Source organism: Numida meleagris, chromosome 9 (genome assembly GCF_002078875.1).
Source record: "Numida meleagris isolate 19003 breed g44 Domestic line chromosome 9, NumMel1.0, whole genome shotgun sequence".
Classification (NCBI taxonomy): Eukaryota; Metazoa; Chordata; class Aves; order Galliformes; family Numididae; genus Numida; species Numida meleagris.
Genome location: NC_034417.1, coordinates 17,063,496 through 17,085,428, shown reverse-complemented (window position 1 = coordinate 17,085,428; position 21,933 = coordinate 17,063,496). Strand labels below are relative to the sequence as shown.

The 21,933-nt window shown below is 41.1% G+C and overlaps 1 protein-coding gene across 4 annotated transcripts in view; it reads right to left on the bottom strand.

The window, feature by feature from the left end:
• The window catches only part of ASB7 (ankyrin repeat and SOCS box containing 7), a 31,901-nt gene continuing 15,696 nt past the window's right edge, over nt 5,729–21,933 (bottom strand). For 2 of the 4 annotated variants that reach the window (XM_021406992.1, XM_021406991.1), the window contains exons 5-6: nt 19,787–20,392; nt 5,729–9,595 (exon numbers count right to left, since the gene is read on the bottom strand). In XM_021406992.1, coding sequence (XP_021262667.1) covers nt 9,456–9,595; nt 19,787–20,392 — 746 coding nt within the window. In that variant the 3' untranslated portion in view covers nt 5,729–9,455. The remainder of the gene's footprint in view (nt 9,596–19,786; nt 20,393–21,933) is intronic. The other 2 variants (XR_002441747.1, XM_021406993.1) reach the window with 2 other exon arrangements.

Here is a 21,933-nt window from a genome sequence, read left to right as displayed (position 1 = left end):
GAGAAACGCTGCAGGGGGCATCGAGCACTAGGGACTTGCTGAAGTTGCTAAAAGTTTAAACAAGCAGATAAAGGCAGTTATCACATGAAAACTGTGATGAGTACAAACAAGTTGAAAGCAAAGTGTCACTTAAACACGTCTCCAGCTGCTTTTGCAGAAGGAGGACAAGACCACTCCCTCCCAGCCTCGTCCAGATCTCCAAAGCCCATTGGCATTGCTCTGCAACAGGTGATGGAGCAGGGCTTACTGCTGATTGAATGCTGATCTGAATTTCCAGTCTGCACTTCTCCCTCACCTCCATCTAAAAGAAAGAGTATTTGGGTGCGAGGGCATCAAGCAATATGAATCATCTTTAAAGTATTTGGTTTAATTAGACAAGGATAAAGAGGTTTAAATAATGTCACCGAAATCTAATTCTTCGTATTAACCTCTGTCATAAAGCAGAAGAGCGAAATCAGTAAAAGTGAAAAAGTGACGGTTTAGCTAAGCTTATTTGTTACAGCCACTGCTCTCGAACAAAGTGATTTTTATGGCCATGAGCCTCTGTAAGAGCAGAAGGCAAGGTCACGATAGCAATACATCATTCTGGGGAGAACCCTACTGCAACTCACATCTGGGTCTGCAGGAATAGGAGGCAGCTGGGACTGGCTACTTGGGGAATAAATGCTACTTCAAATATGATGCACCTACGGTGCAGCATGGTCTGGTGTGACAGATGAGTCAAAGAAACCCAACTAAACAGCAGCTTATCTCCTGTCTTTGCAAGAGATCACTACATAGAGACCAACAGGAGGCTGTGGGGCCATATCCAGACTTCATTTACACACTGTAGTACAAACCCAGCTTTCTTGAAAGCATACAAAGATATGCAAGATTTCAATTCAAAGTAGCTTCTCCTGGTTTCGTTCCAGAAGTTGACTTTGCTGCTTACTATATTTTGGAAACAGAGATGGGAGAAATGGATGAAGACAGGAAATAAAGAAGAGAAATGAGGCTTCAAAAGCAAGCTGTGCATTTCCCTTGGCACAGACAGAGAAACGCAGCACTTAAATGCTATTTAAACTCAACATCAGTCCACCTTTATGCTTCAGTGAGAGCACTTCTTCAAGCACCAGCTCTGAGTATGGCTCTTATGTACATCCAAACATCCGATCTTCAAAACGCCACTAGATTTAGCTTTCTTCTTTGGGCAACTAAACGGCATTGCTTCTTTATTACTTCACAATGAAGAGCATCCTCCACAGGTTTGTTTTTATAAGGCCTCGTCAGAATCCAGCAGCTTCACTACAGAACTGGTGGGTCCATACGTACAAATATTCCACAAAGAGCACAGCATAAAGGATGACAGCAACAAAAACTACACGGAGAATAAGAGAAACTCCTAGAGGCTCATTTTAAAAAGGATGTCTGACAGTAATCATTTACTACCCCAACGACTATACAAGAAAATGATATCATCAGCAAGATGAAAGACTTCAGAGACAGAAACATTTGTTATTTCTCAGCTGAAAGACTCAACCTGAAAAAAAAAAAACTTCAGCTCCTCTGCAGAGGAATAATTGAACACAGGAGTGGCAGAACAGCAAAGGGTTTTGATTTGCCATCACACGGACCTTTAAGGTGCATTCAAACCTTGTCCTGAAGATAAATTTGCACCCAGTTATTGAGATAGATTATTTGGTTCAAGCAGACAGGAGCCTGTGGCCAGGCAGTTTGGTGGCATCCTAGAGCTCCATGGCCACATTCCCATCCATGTGACAACTCCGTCCATAGCAGAAAGGACAAGCATGGCACTGCCCAAGGAAGGAGTCATTCTGACAAGGTACAGCTCCCAGCTCCAAGCCACAGGAAAAGAGTCTTAGCAGTGCAAAGTACAAAGAATTATCCAGTCCAGATGTAGCTCGTAACAATGACAACCAAATTCTCACTGGAGGGATACGGTGTTGCATGGCATAATTCATTACAAGTGAAAACTCTGCGAGCCAAGAGAAAGATATAATCTAATTATTTCTGGTTTCTCAAGACTGAGGGAGAGAGGGAAATTCAAAAGCAAACAATGATGCGTTGCACAATGTGGAATGCTGCAATATAAAGAAGGGAAAATTAAAGCATTGCAAAAAACATGTCAATTTTCAGGAGATATGGCACTAACATATATTAATATTTCTGGCAAGCCAAGAATGTCAAATTTCTAAGCACGATATGAATCACATTAGAATTAAGAACAGCTGAGTCTGCATAACAGATTATATAAGTATTCATGAAGCACAGGAAATGCTCAAAGCCAGCAAGCTCAGCTGTATGTTCATAACTAATAACTGTTATGCTACATGCATCTGATAAAATCTGCTTTATTGACAAGTCAACTACAAATTAACAAAGTTTAGTTAAGACACTGAACATCTGGGCAAAATGTAGTGGCAGTCAGGAACACCCTCTATAACATGAGGTCTGCTCTCACTAAAATCTGTTCTAAGATAGAAGGTGGGCCAGAGAATTGTGAAAGCAATTCACATTTACTGAAGGGTTTCTCCCCTTCCTCAAAATGGTAGACTTCAGAAAATTCTGGCAAAATGACTCGTGGGGAAAAATAATCAGTGTCATACCCAAGTGTGGGGAGAAGACGACCCAGAACGTAAGACTCAATTAGCAGCAGAGGTTATCCAAAGCCGTTTATGTTATAAAATTGAAATTGCCCAGATCTGGATTGTCTTTCAAAGAACTGATTAAAGTGTTTTCTAATACTGGTTGCAAACAACCAATGAGACTGAAGGAAAACCAGTCCACTTAATTTACTCGGATAAGAAGCAATAGAAGCAGAATACAGAACATAGTACTAATAATGCAGATATGTCACCACAAGTTTGCTGGGTCAGTCTTGGAGACCGCGTGAGGGTTTTGTTGGGTGTTCTCTCACTTTGTCACAGTTTTACTACCCTGTAATCACAGCACCAAGAAAAGAAGTTGAAATCTCCATCCTTAACTGCTGTGCCCAGTTTGCAGCAGGAAACCAAAGTCGCCCACTGCTTTGCTTCCCAGCAGCAACATTAAACCCATGACAAGGCAAGCAGCATCCAAACAGGCAGGGGTTGGAGCTCTGACTGAGCTGCTGGAGGGATACATGGCTTGGGAGTCACATTTCAATAACCCATACTCCCCAGCTGGGCACTCTGAGGTTTAAAATCAAGCACTGGAAGAAATTTCTGTTATGCCATGCAAGTGCCATAGTCAGGTAATAACAGATGGGAACCAAAAAATCACAAAGAACAGGCTTATAGCTGAACAGGACACAGACACTGTGTTAACAGCCTCACTTTGGGCTTAGACGTGTTAGTGACAAGGCACCTCTGACCGTGCCAGCCAAAAAGATGCTACTCTATTTGCATCCCAGTATTTTGAACACATTGTGGATGCAGGTTGCATTAACAGCTTTGGAAATGCTTTTCAAAAAATATTCTTTCTCATTAGGCCGTAAGTCAAGAAGTAGGACTGAAAGCTGGCTATCCAAATCAAATATTTGTTATTGTTCAAATTGGAAGGGACCTTTAAAGGTCATCTGCTCCAAGTGCCCTCCAATGAACAGGGACATCTACGGCCCAATCAGGTGCTCAGAGTCCATCCAGTCTGACCTCAGGTGTCTCCAGGGATGGGGCAGACACCTCTAAGAGCAAAATAAAAGCTTTAAACCAGATTAACTTAGAAGTAACAATCAGCTTCAGATGAGTTACAAAGGTATAAGTCAAAAATAAGGACAGAATGTAATGCAAGGAACAAGTTAATGGAAGTGACAGAAAATTATCTGATAGATTTGGAGAGTACTAAGACTGCAAATAAACCCATTTTAGCACATCAGAATGGAAGAGTTATGACCAACATTGTGTTCTTTAATGAAGAGTAGATTCTCCTTGCTGTACATCAGCTGTTTTCAGACTTAAATTTCCTCTTCGCAGCATCCCCCTTCTATAATGTTTCTCATTCCCCTTTCCCAGCACTTCAGGGAATATTTCATGGATGCTGAGAGGTCTGCAAAACACTGCAACAGTTGGGGAAAAGTGTACTCTCAGTAGCACCTGTAGCTCTCGAGCATATTAGCTGTAAGACTACATAAACACTATTATAAAGAAAACCAGGCATAGAGGCGCTTTCAGACCCTTTAGAATGCACCTGCCCCCAATAGATGCATCACACGCTCTTCTTGCAAACCTGAAGATAAGCCTTCGGTGTTCAGAACTTACCTGGGACCTCACAAACAGCAGTCAGCAGCACTGGAGAGCCCAGATGTGGAGGAAACAGCTGGAGTTCCCATTTCTTTGCTAGACAGCTGGAGACTTCCCAATAAAAGGCAACACAGCTTTCGATCCCAAGTTTTTGCTGCTCCAGCTGCATGTTGTGGATCCCTGGAGAATGCACTGTCTGAGGGATTCCTGGTAGCACAGTTTCATAAAGCAATGCATATATCTGGCTTGTTTCTTATGAGATTAAATCACATCTTGAGTTTCCTTCCCGTTAATAACATAAGCCAAGAAGTTCAACTATACAGAAAAGGTTCAAGATGCTAGTGATACGGAACAAACTTCCACCTTTCAATACTTTCCCAGTTTCAAAGAGCCGTATAAAGCCTTTGAGGCCACGGTAGCCCCAGCCCAAGCAGAAGCAAAGAAGCTAAATGCTTCAGCGCGGGCAGTTTGGGGAAATACATGGCAGAGGCAGTGCGGACCTCAGCTCCATGGTCTTCGCTCATTTTCATCAGTTCCATCACTTCTGCTCTCATAGAAGCAAAAGCTTCAAACTATGGTAAATAAAAAAAGCTACGGACTATGGTAAGAAGAATAAAAGTGTTTTGCTATATAAGTATACTTCCTTATTGCACACTTACACCAATATAGACCGTGTACTTTAAACAATGCCATTTGTCAACAGCTTGTAAATAATATATATATTTTTTATAAAGTAGTAACGTTAGTTGCTGTTTTAAACTTAACAAATGAACACTCAAATGGGAAATACGATACATAAACAGGAACAAAGTCTTTAACAGCATTTAGTAAACACACCAGTGGCCAGTCTGTTCGGAACCATCATCAACAGTTCTAAACGCAACCGCTGATTGTACAGCTGATGTACTCCACTGATGTTTGTGCAGCGTGCTACTGGGCAATGGAAAACATGTCCCCCCAGCCCTTTAGCTTGTGTTTTCAAATCTGCTCTGCTCCTTCTCCAGTATTTTTTTTTTTTTAAACAGTTCAAAACCTTGCTGCAACTTTGGCTTGTACATCCCTCATGACTGAAGCCAATTGCTTCCAGTTCTCATTTATGTGCCAGGAATATTCACATACATCCCTTTACTCAGCTTTTATTAGTAAATGGACACAAAACAGATTTATCCGCAAAATATGACCTCTGTATGGTCAATTTCTGCATTTTAGTCAGCACGTGAACTTGGGGAGAAAGGGCAAAACTTCCGGAAAACCCTGAAGTGGTTGCACTGGAATTGGAGCAGGGAAAACCCAAACTGTTCATAGCGAGAGCAGATTGTTCCCCCTTCTGAAGCCCAGCTCTAGTGCACAGATTGAGTTTTATTCTCTTATTTCCTGGTAGAACGCACATTCCATTGCAGGAGACATCTGAACTGCTACTCAAGGGGGCAAACTGGAATACCCAATGCACTGAGAGAATCACGTGCACAGGAGACACTAAAAGGAGTAGAAGAGACGCACAAACATTGAGAGAAGATGTGTAAAGTGGTATCATGTTATTAAAACATTACACTGGAAATCAACAGAACATAAACAAAAAAATGTTTTAAACCAGATTCAAACTTTTTTTTTTTTTTTAAATCTGAGTTGATCCAAAAGCAAAAGCTTACATTGCAAAGGAAGAACAAAATACATCATGGCATTGGTAACACAGAATTGCATGGAAGCCAGACTTGTGGGCAGGGTGCAAGTTGCTCATCACAGCATCATTGCGGGCCCTGGACAGAATTAACTGAGAAAATTGGGATCCCAAGTTTTTCATCTATCCAGGTCTTCCTCAGTAAACATGCTACATATTCTCTTTTGCCTCAGGGTATTTCTCTGATGAGTTTGTCCAGATGTGTTCTCCCACTATAGCCAACTAGAGCCAAAAAAAGAATTTTCCACGCTATCCCAAGGAAGCCAGTTATTCCAAGCATGAGTGATAATGAATTCAAAAAACAAAACCCAAAGAGCCAGAAACAAATCCACAAGAAAAAAAAAACTGAAAAAACACACTCAAGAGCTTTTCAAACTAACAAGTATTGTCTATAATGTAAATAGTTTAGAAATATGGTAATTAAATAATCTAAAAAAACACTCTTACTCTGCTGTACATTTATAAACAAATATTTACAAAAACTTTCTGCTTTGTTTTAAAGGATGAGGTTTGCAGTTTGTTAATGATCAGAGTCTTTTACTCATATTGATTCTTTGGTGTACTTGCCAATTTTTTAAGGTTTATTAAAAGTGTTCAACTGTGAATTTTACGGTAATGGATCTAGGCTACATAACAAATCTATATTATGCACTTCTCTTTCCACATTCTAGTCCAAATGAAAAACAAAGTCCATTTACGTCTTCAAAGTATTTGTGCATGATATTTTAAATAATAAAAAATACCAGATTCCACATGAAATTTGGGTAGGATTAACAACGAGTAACCCTACTTTACTGAGCACACGTATAACTTCAGATAGTGACCAGGACTATCAGCAGGCTCAGAGATACACGTGCTGCAGTACTCTGCTGAATTGAGGTCAGAGAAACCAGCTGCAAGAGATGGCTTGGCATATAAGAAATGACGAGGGCTTCCCTCCACTTTGGGGAGAGGAAAGAGGAGAGGATGAAAATGAATTTAAAAGAAAGGCTTTTTACTGGCCTGAAATGTATGTGTGTTCCCTTTAGACGTCAGTTACTTAAATAACCAAAAAACAAACCTCAAACAATAAATAATGGAATTACACATTTCTTCATTAAATAGCATTCCTGTTACCAACAAGTCTTCCATAATTTTCTTCAGTCACAGCAACAGACAGAACAAATAATTTGCCTTAATATAGATTGCAACTAAAATATACTCTAGATTACTTTAGAAAATATTACTGTAAAAATTCAGTGGGAAAAGATATTGGTTTAGACCAACTTACAAGTGTAGTGTACAATTCTAAGTACTTTAAAAAAAAAACCAAGAAGCAGTTCTAAGGTTCTGATCTTATGTTACAAAAGTGAAGATCCATGCTTCAAACCTGCCAGTTCTTAGTTTTCATCATGTGTCAGTTCTGCAGAGCTTACAGGCCCTAAGGGCTGACCCTTCCTGCTTCCACCACAGCTACAGGCACTGTCACACACTCACACGCACACCCCAGCCACGTGCTCAGTCTGCCCCCACACATCACCTGGCTGGAGCCCCACCAAGCCCTACTGGTGGCCACGGCTCGGGTGGTGCAGTTTGGGGATCAGCCACAGGTACTCCTGGTGCTCACGTTAACCTGGAGTTCACGTGCTGCTGGGTGGGCCGGAGTTGAAGCAATGCAAGCTGGAGATCAAGAGGTTCCACATCCCATGACCAATCATCTAAGCCACGAATCTCCAAAAATCACTTATAATTTGGAAGCCTGATGCAGCACTGGGCACAGCAGGGAGGGAGAAGCCTCCTCGCTGCCATAGCTCTGGTGTATCCATTATCAGTGAAAAGGTTCGTGCTTCAGGAACCACAACCAAGATTACAAGCTATTAAAATGAACTACCAGAGATAAATAATGTGAGTACACCTGCTTCTGCCTTTTTTTTTTTTTAGTATTTTTAATACTAAATATTTTGAAAGTGACAGTGTTAAAATTAAAAGCCATCATTGGTTCCTTTCATCTCCATGTTTCCACTGGTATGGGTACAGAGCAATCCTGATATTAGAGGGGCTCCTCTAGAGTCAGTGGGATGGCAAAACAAAAGGAGAAGACACTGGCAAGAACCATGTGGTGACTCCATAATCCCTTGAAAATAAAGAGAGTGAAACAACTTCAAATTCTGGCCCAGTCTTTCTTTGATAGCAAGAACTTCATTTGTTATGATCAGAAACAAAACTCTTTAACAGATCTTTTCAATACCTAGCATGAAGAACACATCCAGTAGCCAAATTTCAGTACTCCTTTCAGTTGCTGCTTTTAGATTACTAGGAAATCACTTGATGTTTGCAGAATTTAAACTTCCAGTACAAAGGGGGTGTTTTCTTGTTTGTGCACATGTAAGATGCAGCTTAACAACACTTATGTGCACTTCCCACTCTCTGAACTGAAATAAATCGAATTTCAGAGCAATAAACAACAACAAAACTCATCACTGCCTTTAAAATAAAAGGGCTTGGCCAATTTCCTTTCTTCTTTTTTTAAATGGATGTAATTTGGCTGAGAACCCGTAGATAAAATTTCAACTGAAAGTGAAATAAAGCAGGTTATACATTCATGAAATTCAGGGATTAATAACGAACAGCAACTGCCACCATCATCTGATGAATGTCCAGCTAACACTGCAGCGAGGCAGCAGTTCCTATTCTCACAAATAATGCACTGAGACTAAATGAGGAGTAGTGGGGGGGAAGGAATAAAAAAAAATCACACATAAAGGGAAAATACATCAGAAAGATTATTGCACAGGAGGCACTGTATGAGAAACAGAATACATTGGCTTCAAAAGTCCAATTTTTTTTTTTTACTCTTAAGTTAATGTGAAAAATACAGAGGCTATGCCTCTTCGTAGTGTTCCATCACTGTTAGGATGAGACTCAAAGAGCCACCTGCTATACAGGGAATGTCAGCAGAGGGCTGAATTTGATGGGCATCTGAACTACAGGAACAAGAAAGAGGACAAAATAAGAAGGACCCAATGTATAGACCCTCAAATTGAATAGAGTGACTGCATTATTATTTTTTAAGTTTCCAAATTATCCTCATACAGTACCCGATGACATTTTGATTATCAGTTCTTCCCTATCCTGCAAAAACATCCCCCCTGGTAGAGACAACAAGCCCCAACAGACCACAGGGCTCCAGAGGACTATCGGTATCTTTTTGCAGGATTGGCACCTTGATTTCCAGACTTTGTATCAAACCAATTCAAAGCAACCCCCTCCCTCGTTAGGCCACGTGCAATCTCCACTGCAAGTCTGCACACTGAATGCGAAAACAAACAACTGAAAACCCAACAGCAACTTTTAAAATGTAATATTGTATAGAAAGCTTGGACCTTGGAAACTTGGACCAAGAAACCAAAAATTAAGACCTTCTAGCATGTGGTATAAAAAACCCAAAGAAGTGTATACCTGCCTTCTGACTTCACAGAAAAAATCAGAATTTGCATAGGATATACTTTGTGCAAGGCAACAAGCCTCTTCAGTATCTGGAATATAACTAATCTTGCTCAGAGTTCTTCTCTTCATGGATATCAGATATCATCAAATTTGTGTTTTAAGTAGTCTTTCATAACCTTGGCAATGGGTAGTTCATCAAGTAGTTTTAGGTTTTGAAGGCCTATACACTGTCGGATTTTAATTCGGCATAGATCTTGCAAGTTTCTGGGCTGTCCTGAAAAGAGAAAAGGAACACAAAAGTAAAATGATCACATTTGAAACATTCTCTAAGAGATCATTTACTCAGTAAAATAACAGAATTGCTGTCTCCTGAGAGAAAGAAGGAAACCGCACAGGCAGAGGAAAGGGAAAAGTTACAACAAAAGGTGGAAATTAGCACCTTTCTAATGGATAATAATTCAGTGAAATCAAAGGAGGAATCCTAAAAGCACTGACATTTACACACGCATAATTTTAACTGATGTCAATGTAAAGAGACATTATCCATGCAAGGATTCCCCCGAGGTGGCAGCGTACGGTCAAGGGTTTGCAGAGCAGCAGAACTAATCTGTTCAACTTTTCGTGCCTTTTTTTTTTTTTTTGCTATCCTTGTATCACCTGGGAAAAAATAAAATGCAGTCTTGCTTCTTTTCAAACATTCAGACAAGAACTTGTGCACTCCTCGGCAGTGGGAAGAGGCAGTCCCCTAGGAGAGCAAGGCTTACCAAAGTTATTCAAGGATCGCATGGCAGAGTTGAAGGTTGTTTTTTCCCCTTCTAATGAAAAGACAAAGCCCTTAGGCTTCATGCAGCCACAGTCCCATCACGCAGAAAGGGATGAAAATGAGTTAGCTGCTGTCCACAGAAGACAAGCTTTACTGACATCACATGGATTTCTAGCAAGGGTTTTCCAAAATAACCAGTTCTCACCTTGAGAAACAGTCCGCCGTGCAACGTAACATAGGAAAAGGTTAATCTAGCCTCACATCCCAGAGTACCCAGCAATGGATCCAAGGAAGGAAAGAAAAAGTAAGAACAGAACAACAGCCATTGAGAAACCCTGTCCCAATACACCCCTCCAGCTTTCCGCACGCAGCCTTCCTGCAGCAGGGCCGCCACAGATCTGGGCCTCCAGTCGCTGTGCCCTCTGTAAATCTGTCTAATGTTTTTTGAACCCATTCACATTTTCAGTATCCAAAACATCCTGTGGCAACACATTTCACAATGTAACGAGGCGTCGGCTGGAAAACTACAAAGTGCTTTTATTTATTTTAGATCTGCTTCCTGATTGCTCTGCCGAGTGCCTTGCATTCTTCCAGTTGCACAAAATAATCACAAATAGTAGTTCTTGTGGCAGTCGTGGCTTTATATACTTCTGTATGAGCCCGTCCTCCGCTCATGCTCGGTGCCTCTTTCAGAGCTGAAGACTCCAATTAAACATTTACTCTACTTAAAAATTTCCCCACCAGGAGCCAACCCAACCCTCTGCCCACACTCACAGCCTGCGCCTGCCTTTGTACTTTCTTCTTCATTCTACTCTATTTATTTTGAAGTCACCACAATAACAAATAGTTATTTTGATTACTGACTGCATCATGGCCTGCAAAAGTTGTTAAGCAGCTACAGAACCCTGCAACGGTCCGATGCAAAATGCTCGGCACAATGGCAGGTGTCAACAGCAAGATAACCCATCACCAACTCAAAAGTAAGCCAGTATTGCTTTTACAAAGAAACATATGGCAATTGCATTGAGCTGGGATGGCACGGCCGTTGTACTGAGCTGTTTGAATGCCCGCCTCTTAGAGAAACACTAAAAGTGCATTAATAAAGCAACTTGGCCATGCGCCCTCCCGAGCCAGCCCCCATTCAGTGGTAGGGCAGCAAGGCAGGAGCTGCCTTCCACCAGCACAGCGCTGCCAGTCAGCTCCGATGCAGCCCCAGCTCAACAGACCTTGACTTTACAAGTTTATTAGATGCTCTTGCTAAGCACAGAGTAAAGAGATTATGAAACTATTTCCTGTTTTCTACTTTGGGCATTTGGTACGTGGTTTCAGTTGCCCTTTATAGCCGGTTCCCCTTTCTTTTTTTTCCCCCCCCACTCCCCTGTGTGGGTTTTTCTATAGAAGTGGGCTGATGGACAGGTATACACTTGGATTTATCCTAAGCACTAAAATTATCCGAGGTAAGCTAGCAGAAGTAATGCAGGAAAATAGTCTTGGTCCATTTTTTAAGTAATCAGATTTGAAATTACAGAGCATGAAAACTGGACTTTCCCTTCATATCAGTTTGTAATATTTTTACCATACTTATCACCACAATATCTAAATATAAGTGTATTTTTAATTATATACTTTGGCCATGACTTCGAATATACCTCAACAATTACTTTGTCCCCTGGTGTATTTTTCTTAGCAGTGTCTCTTCCCACCGAAAGGAATGGATTTGGACTATCCAGACAACAACTGAACGCCCAAGCTTCAGGGAAAGAAACATTGTTTGCTATAAGAAACAAACCAGAGGGATCCTAATGATGATAAAGAAATAGTCTGTGAATGCAGACAGGACTCAACAAGGATGCACCTCCCCACAAGTTAACTGCTAACAGCAGAGCCGGAAGCTAAGGACTACAAAACCCTATTTTCTGTATGAGGATACACAATAATACAGCTATGAGACAATGATTTCTGCTTTCAGAAATTAATGCCTTTTAATTAACATCCTGTGGGTTACTCGAGAGGAAAATAGAACAGACAACTTAAAATACCCAGAAGAAATTGGTCATCAGCTAACTCAAAAAGACCCGATTATCGAACGTATGACATTTTCCCCCAGTAAGCCTAAAATATTTCCTGGGAATGTGTTAACAATGGACATTTCCAGTGTTAAGCACCAGTTACTACATCTAGTGGCTGCTGGTGTCTTAGGTCATGCCTTGCAAATTCCAGGGTTATTAATGCATTTGTGATTTATTGGAAACGGTGTCTAGAGCACTTACTCATTCTTGGTTGCATCTGAATGAAAACGAGAAAAAAAAATGAAGGATTACCGACCAATGTCAGTGAACCTTAGTTTGGCAAATGAAAAATGTTATTAGTAATTTGGCAAAGTACGGCAAGTTAAGTGATGAATAAAAGCTGTCAAAAAGCGATTAGAAAGCAGCAGCTCTGATTATATCCCGCATCGTAAGTTCGGAAAGTTGTTGAGGCAAACAAGCTAAAAAAAGAAATTAAGGAAGAAACAGAAAACTGCGAAAGGTAAGATTGACCCAATTACCACCATCGAGCAGAACAGTTACATAAAACTAGTTCCGTTTCCCACCATCTAAATAAAAAAAAAAGAAATTAAAAAAGTCCTGACCCAGTGTCGAAAGGACACGCTGAGCCCAGCGGCGCTGCTGGCCCATAGCAGGCAGGGCTGGGCTGTTACACAAGCAAACACCTGCAGCTGCTGGGAGCTGGAAGTCTGCTCGGGTATTCACAGAACCAAGTTCGATACTTCAGAGGGTTTATTTTGCAAGCTTTACGGTGATAGGCAAATACATTAAGAGTATTAATTACCTAATGAGTGATGTATAGTTCATCTTTGTTCCACTGCCTGTGCTGTGCGCTGCAATGGGAAGCAGAAATCCCCGCCACCACACTTGTGTAGTTTCCCAAATATTAAAGAAGTTTCTTCCAAAGAGAAGAAATGCAAAACACAGGATTATAAAAATAAAGAGAGCTTGCTTTCCAGTTTTACTCTCTCTACAGACAGCAGGCTTCAGAATGTAAAAAAAAAAATTGTCCTAACTCAGGTGTTCGACTGCTCACAAAGTTCCAGAATATTGTTGTTTTCTTTTTGTCCTTAAATAATGAAGTAATTATTCCTTAAAAAACAGAAACTTCAGAGCTTATGTCATTAATAGATCGGCCTCATCTGGTGAAAACGAGAGGAAAAAACCGCACATTACAGTTAGCTGTGAATTCCCACTCCGTGCTTGATCCCCCTCTTCCCACAGTCCCAGGGCGTTCCGCAGACAATCCGTTCCCAACAGAGCTGGCCTCCAGGCAAGCCCCAGCTTCACTCACGGCTGTGTCCATTATATCCTCGAGTAATTTAACAGCGAGCTCCATTTCAGTATGGCTAAACCTGGGCCTCTTGCTTTACTGAGCACAAACAATTTCTCTAACATCTGTGTGCATTACTTCCAAGAGTTGGAAGGGACAAGGTAAACAGTGAGCTTTACAGCTCTTAGAAAAAAAAAAAATGAAGTTCCCAGTTTTTCTTTTCTGCAGTGTTTTCTTTTTCCATGCATCCCACATGATAAATCAGCCAAGCTTTTTTTTTTTCCCCGTGCTCCTCTATTTACAGTGCACGTCCTGAGGACAGTGGAGGAGCATGTCCCAGTAGAGGACATGCAGAAGCAGGGAACGCACAGTGTTCTGTCCCCAGTGTCCCTCCTATAGCAGGACCCGGCTCACCTGCTCCCACCCCATGCACAACCACAAATGTCACTTGGTACCTCATATTTAAGGGGAAGATTTTGTTTTTGTGAATGCTGTCCCGTTAACTTTTATCTTACATTAGTCCTCGCAACATTAATTAGAAGTATGCAAACAGAGCCTAACTTACTACCTACCCACCAGTAGCCAACAGTCTGTAGCAGACGTTTTTGCTGGCAATAGTGATCTGAAGAAGTCACATCTGTGGGTTCAGGTGTAAGAGGAAAAAACACAAGAACTGGAAAATGTTAAGCTTCTTCAATAAACACCAATAATGCTTTGTCACATACGTGTGTGACCACAGACCTCTTGGATACAGTCCTCCATCCTTCTGTATAGCACACACCACCGACCTCAGCCACGCTTGGCACAGGAATATTCACCCAACACGTTCTGCAGAAGTTCAGGTTGGGATTTGCTCCCTACACAAAGAACCTATGTCACCATAACAACAGCTCCACCACTCACCACTGGGAACTGCACCGGCCCATTCCTCCTAGGCAGATGTGCCCCCCAGGAAACAAAGTATTAACTCAGCTAACAGGTCTGTATTCAAGGACTGGCAAGACATAGCACCAATTCCTCTGACAACGCTAGTTATTAAAGACTGCCACAAGACTTTAAGCAAAAGTATTGTGAGGGTGGAGAAGGAGAATTCTGGCCACATTCCACCAAAGATCCAGCACCTGCAGAAAGCAAAGTCACGGACGGAGCCATGCTGCTACCCAAGAGAGTGCTCAGGAGTAACTGCAATTACACACATAGAGGTTCTTGAAAATCCTTCCTGATCTTTAGTTCCACCTAGTAAGAAAAGGAAAAAGAAAAAAGCACTTTTAAAAGCAAACGGTGTCACTGGTTTGCAGCGTGTAGGCAGTTTCTGAAGAAGTTCACAAGCGAACAGGAACATCATTTTTTTTTTTTTTTGTATTTTGGAAGCAGCCCACGGTTTTCTCTGCAATATTAATACATCTCCCCAGAAAGCTTGCAGTGGTTTTTCCTCAAACTGAGCCTCTGCCTCGCCTGGGAATTGTGAAAGGCTGAAAGCAGCAGCAAGAAGCCATTTGGTAGTTTCTTTTTAGCTACAAATGAAACTTAAAGATTTGTGAAACATTAAAAAAAGCTGATGTATATATAGCTGGTGGCAGCCGAGTTCCTTTAGACTTTAATGTAAGTATTTATACCTGCAGCTAACTGCTGGGTGCATCCCTTAGCAATGACATTGGGTTGAGTTTGGGGGGGGGGGGGAATTGCAGAGGGAGGCAGGAAAGATATTAACAAATTAAGAATAAAAATTGCTCTTATCTCCTGTAAATTCACACCCCAAGAGGCAGTAGCACAGGTTAACACATGCCATCACTCAGGGACTGAACAGATGAGGATGCATAAGCCACTGGGATCGTACTGCAGGGATGCAATCACCCAGCATCTGGCCACTGAACTGAGCAGGAATGCAGCCAGCCCTTGCAACAGGAGCAGATCTGTAACAGCACAGGAGATGCAGTTTCCTATGTTCAAACAACAAAAAGAAAAAATAATCCACAAAACAACAGCTAAATAACTACGGAGAAGAATGCCAGAAAAAAATATTACAAATCTATAGGCCTGAAATATATTAGTATAACATGTGGGACTGTATTTATGGAGAGACTGGAAGACAGGCTTCAGTGAGAAAGTGAAGATATTCTTTGACTAGTAGCGAGCTCCACAGGACAAAGACAGCTTTTACTTCATTACTTTAACCAGATATCAGAGGGGCTTTCTGAGAAGCTCCACTTCAGATTTGTGGTCTGTATGCCCCTGTTAGAATAACAGAGCTTTAATTAGCTATTCAGAGCTCTCTGAAAAGTAACTTTTCATAATCATTCTTAGGTGTCTATTCAATTTCACTGTTTCTGGCACAGAAAATACATACCAAGGAGGGGTGTTTTTTGGACTGAAAATTTATATTTGGAAGAGCAGAAAGCCAGAAAGCTCAGTGCTGAGCATAACAGGTGCATTTAACAATAACAGTAAGATTTTTAATATGATAAACTATATGCTTGCATCATTTTGTTTTAATGCTTTGTAACTAATCTTTAAACTCAGTCTCAGATGAATTTCCATAGCAGTCTCAATAAGAATTTCAATTGTGTTCATCTATTTTTGGAGACAAAGCGGCCCAAAAGTAAAGGCTGGCTTCAACTGCAGCCTGATTTAGCAATTACGTTCTGAAATATCACACTAGGAATTTCAAACCTGAGAGGTAAATGATTATTTGAAATTTACCTCCCTTTTCTCTAGATACGAAGGACTTGAGCCATGGTTTTATCAAGTTATCAAAAACTATACTGGCCTTTAAGAAACAGCTACCTGCAATGTGTGAAAAGTAATCACGTTTCAAGCAATATTTATTACAGATCCAACTCAAATGATGATTATATTTATTTAGTGAAGGGATAAAGACAAAGAGTATAAGGATTTCCTTAGCAGGACTTTTGTCTAAAGTTTTCTGCATATTTGCAGTGCTACACAAATCTTCTGAACACGGAAATGACGCTCCCTATTCAAAGCCAGTATAACTCGCCCTTTGGAAAATAAAACTGAATGCAGATGAGGTGTCTGTAATTCCCTTCATTTGGTGACCTTCAGATCCTGTTCCAGGCCTGCAGTCAGCTCCCTGATCCTGTTACCATGGCCATACCCATCACCCAGCACAGTGGCTGATGCACCCGCTCCTCTGCCACCTTATCCCAGCAGCCATTACATTAAATGAGCGCTATGGGAACATGGGAAAGGTTCAAGCCTTTTTCCTTCCTTTTTGAGATCATAATTGAATTTCTAGTGTCTAAAACTTTACATCTTTAAGATCCCCTCCCCCCCCCCAGTGCTGATGTTTTTTTCCCCCCAACTCCAGCATCCTCTTCCTAAGTTTTAATAGTCACAAATCCCCTTCAACGTCAACATCCCATCTTGGCCCATAAATGCACGCATTAGCTTTGTACACGTACACACCACCAGAAAAATAAAAATAAATAAATGCATTTCTATGTGCTAAGACAGATGCGTTCCTTTAAATTTTCTATTCAGTATTATATAAATGCATCTCTCCATTTTGCATTAGCGCATTCCAACCTTAACACTCCCAAAGAGGCTAGGACAAGTCTGGTACAATTGAAACATACCCAAAAAACCACTGTTTATCAGATGATCTCAGATACCATGGTGGGCACTAATACATCCTTTTTAAGTGTAACACAGAAAACAGAAAATAAAAGGAAAGAAAAGAAAAAGGAAAAGGTGATAAAAACATCAAGCAGTTTTCATCCTTAATATTGGGTCTTTTTCCCCAAAAAAGACTTTTTTTAAGCAAAAGAGTAAGAAAAAAAGGTGATATGAGTGACTGTCTGCACATCAAACCAACAGCACTCACTTATAAAAACTCCATTGTTCTCAGCTTTGACATTCATGCTTAAATATTGAGATACAACTACAGAGTGACTTTGTTCCACTTGGAATTACTCTAAGAGTAAAGGAATCTCTGCCTACAGCCGGGAAGAATATCAGACCTCTTGGGTCAAAAAACAAAACCCAAAGGTGCCAATCCTCCTACAGGCTTTCCAGAGCCAATACGAGGGTTCCTGATACCGTGCTTTCCTACCTGCTGTGCACAGCTAGGAAGCCAGGCGACGGGATGCAATTATCATCCATTACAGGATCTACCAGAACAATCAGGTAGAGACCCGAAACTGTAAAAATGTTTTCCGAGGATAAATAAAAACACAGCAATTTACATTGTATTTGTAGACTGCTAAATAGTATTCCTTTTCTCTGAAGCACACAGCTGCTTTCTCTAGAAGACGCACATCAGTTTGATGCTTTCAGAATTTGAATGCATAATCTGTAAACTTAAGAAATCTTAGATAATTAGACCGAATGCAACGAGGAACTAGTTCCTGTTTTACCATCAGAGACATTCCTCAGAACTCTGGGCGCGCATATAGAACGCACAGCTGTGGATTTCTGCATCAGCATGTACGACTCTGCAGTACAACGCTCAAGTAAACAACCTACACATTCCTGTTAAGAGCCAGGCACTGCTACCAGCTGCAAAAGTTTCAGCACAAATTCTGCCCAAACCCTATAAACTACAGATTTTTTTTTTCCTGAGTAAATACATATTGCAATTTAGGGAGAAACAAGATTCTTCCCCGACGTGCTGCAGGGCTGGAGCTCAGCAATCCCCTGCGTGCGGGCTGATCTAATTGGGAACGCCGCTCCCAAAGCCCCAGCTCCTTTCTACTTATTTTCTCTCTCCTACACCATCTTATTGCAGTGATTATTCATGAAAACAGTGGAAGACAGTGTTTGGAGATTTATAATAAGGGCAGCACGGTCTGTTTATAGCTGTTTGTAAACACATATTCATAATCGTTTCGCTCAGAAGCAAAAAGCTAAAGTGTTTTTGTCAGCACTCGTCCTCCCTGCTTTCCCAGTTCTCCCTTCATCAGCACAAAATTGGAAGAGTTCCAGGGCTGTTATGCTGGCCACAGAATTAAGCTGCTTTTTTTTTTTTGGTACCAAAACTTAGTCTCACTTCAATGAAACGAGAGCGTAAACCCTTAAGGTACGGAGTCTGCAACATCAGTTCAAGTTACCAGAGTGATTCCCAGCTTTGGGAGCAATGAGGAAAAGCTGAAGTAGATCTAAAACTTTGTGCTTACGGATATGTTTTAAGAGTTATTGTTATTAAAAAAAAAAGGCAAGAAAAGCAAATCCGGATATTCTACTATCTACTAACAACCCTGACTGTGCTCCTATATAGCGAGAGGCTCCCAGAAATGAAAGCAAGAAGAAACATGCATGAAAAGGGGTCAAGTAAAGTAATAAGAAATGAAAGTGACTATGATTCTGCCAACTTCCACCTTTCCCAAAATTGTCTTTGTATTTCAGATGCAAAAATAGCAGCACATCAGGAAGACTAAAATGAAACTCCAAATGTGTCAATTACTGGGAAGAGATCTCAGCTGATTCACCCCAGCCCACACTGAACTTTAGAAAACACGGGGTGCTCAGTTCCCAACCAAAACCACCCCATAAAGAAAGAAATAAGAGGAAGCAAGGCGAGGGGGGGGTTAAAGGATATGTGAAATACCCCACGCTTCCCAGCAGGGTAAAGATCATCCTAGCCGGATGATAATTTATCGAGCCATCATAACATGTTTGAGTTAGTAAACTGCTAATTGCTGATAAGCAATTCCTAAGTGCTTTCAGCTAATAGCATAATTACAAAGCACACCATACAACACTGCATGTTGAATGGACGAGTAAGAAAACTTGCAGATGTCTAGCACCAAAACCCAAAAAGCAAAACTGACCAGAATACTCTCAGTTTAAGCATCAGAAGTAACGACGAGTTCAAGTTTTTTGTCTTTTAGAGACAGCAACAAAATCAAAGCCACACAGCACGTGAATCCCCCTCCGCTTGCAGAAATAAGCTGTGGCATTTTGTTGTTTGCTGGAGGTGAGAAGGAGAGGGGATGTGGGAGAGCAAAACGCAGCAAAGCTCTTCCCTGCCCGCGTTGTGATGCCAGAGGACAAAGCCAGTGACTGCCGAGCATTTGCGGCACGCTAACCCAGCAAAAGACCCCATAAAAGCCCAAAAGCAGGAAACATCCTGCGCGCTAACGTCATAAATAAAACTAGATTTTACAGTTCCCTTTTTTTTCTTAAATTAATGCTTCCTGTTGATACTTAAACAAATCTAGTTCAAGTGAAATATACTCCGCATCAGCACCTTTGCCAAGTATGAGATTCCCAGTATCAGAATCCCTTCACCTTCCCAGAAACTTTATAGTGCGTTTCAATAGCATCAAGGGGCAGACAGAAAGCATTTTTCTCCTGGGCTAAATTCAAAGAAGGCTTTTAGAGGACACCGTGCCCCGTGATTAACTTTTCTTACATACATACTTGTCACTTCTTGTAAGAAATCCAGACAGGGTCGGCTACTTCCAGAAATACTTATTGAAACAGCCAGTGGGGTCTGTCCTTCATAGTTCCTTGTGTTAGTGTCTGCTCCGTAATTATACAACATTTGTGCACAAAGCACATCATCTCTAAGAGCAGACAAGTGTAAGGGCGTCTGTCCGTCCTCCAAGCGCCCCAAGTTTGTGTCCGCCCCTCGCTGAAGGAACATTCGGCAGTACGAGTGATTGCTTTTGATCACAGCGTAGCGTAACAGGAAACCATTCTGAATGTCGATGTTGGCATTGTGATCCAGCAGGATTTTCACGCAGCTTGACCTCTCGCGGATAATGGCCAGCTGAAGCGGGGTAGTACCTTTATCACTGAGCGGATCAACCTCAGCCTTGAACTCCAAGAGGAGCCGGACAAACGAGTCTCTGCCGTAGTGGGCCGCTACGTGGAGGGGAGTCCAACCGTCGTTGCTTTTCGCATTAATAATGTCACTCCTATATTCCGATTCCAACATCAAGCGCGCGATCCTCGCTCGGCCGTGCATGGCTGCGTAATGCAGAGCAGTGAAGCCTCCAATTAAGTCCTTAACCGTGGGATCAGCTGAAGTTAAAGTAAAATTAAGAAACAATTAGAAGGCATTGGGGGAATCCAGTGCTGCAAGCAAATAATCAAATGATTGAATGTTATTCTTTTTCAAGCACAGCAAGACAGGATTTTTTGTACTTCAAACTAATTCTTGCACCAAATGCTATTTTAAAGAAAAAGCTAATTATATTTATGAAAGAATTACACAAACAAAAAAAAACCTTTTCTTTCATATACATGTTTCCATCTGACAAATAGTTTTCAACATCTTTCTAGTACTCTCAGGCTAATTACCCAAATCTCTCTGTCCATCCAGTTTTCCTCCAGCTCTGTAATATTACATTTCTTAATGTTCAACTTTTTTTTTTTTCTTTTTTTTTTTTCTTAAATTTTCCCTTGTGTTGCTTCTTGGTCTTAAAAAGAAGCATGTGTAGAAACATCTGCTGCCCCAAATTGCGGATGTTTTGCGGTCTGGCAGGATTGTATTGTTTTTAGGGTGTAATGCTGTATTAGGTAAAATGTTTCTCTGTGGTCTGCAGGATTTCCAAAGCATGTAGGATATATGTTATTTTAGATTATCTTGATAAAGTTTGTTTTTATAAATGATGGATCTGTTCTGAATTTAGTTTTTACAAAAAATTTTAGATTTTACAAGAATGTAAGCAAGCGCGTATGGAAGGAGTCAAGAGAAAAGTTAGTGCAGAATACAAGCAATCAGACAGACACTCCCCCAGCCCCAACACAGGACAAAAACCTCACCTAATTTATGACTTTAAAAGCATAAAATAACTAAGCCAGTTAACTTAATTTCCACAGACCTCTAGATCAACTGGTTTTTCCCATGTACCAACTAATTACTGAAGGAAAGGTGCCTGCCTCGTTACCACTTCTCACATCTGCAGATGCTTCCTGGTGGATGGCAACGAGTACAAACTGCAGCGTGCAAGTTTGAGGCATGTTCCTAACCTAAGTTTTCCAGCTGGTAAAAAGAGATGCTGTCTGCACAAAAGACTTGCATTAAGCTGACATATTTTCAGTATGCCCATGCATCTATTTAAATGACTGTGACAGCTCTGGCATCGAATTCTTTGCTGTTTCCTCATCTATAGAAGCAAGCTAACTTCACAATATCAGCTGTAAGGTAGTGAGTCTAATGATGGTCTGAGAAATTGCAAAACAGGGATGAGCTTCCCAATATGGACCTCCTGTGACCACATTCAGATAACACACTGAGACAGACACTCTACCAAAATAATAGGGCAGGGGAGACAGAGTTGAGAACACAGCTGCAAAGGTGACCCAGTAAACCCCGAGAACTTCTTCTAAGAAAGAAAGAGCTGAGGAAAAGGAAAAAAAACAAACCAAACGTACAAACTAATGCAGCCACAATGAAAACAGGGCATGGAGAAATGAAGTGGGAGAACCGCCTCTAGTAAATAGGGGAGGAACCCAGAAATAATGAAAGATTAAGGAAGGTTTAGTGCCTTGGTAGACAGCCTTCCTTTTGTGAAAAGCTGAAACAGCTTCAGCACTCTGTAGAGTTGCACTAACCTGAG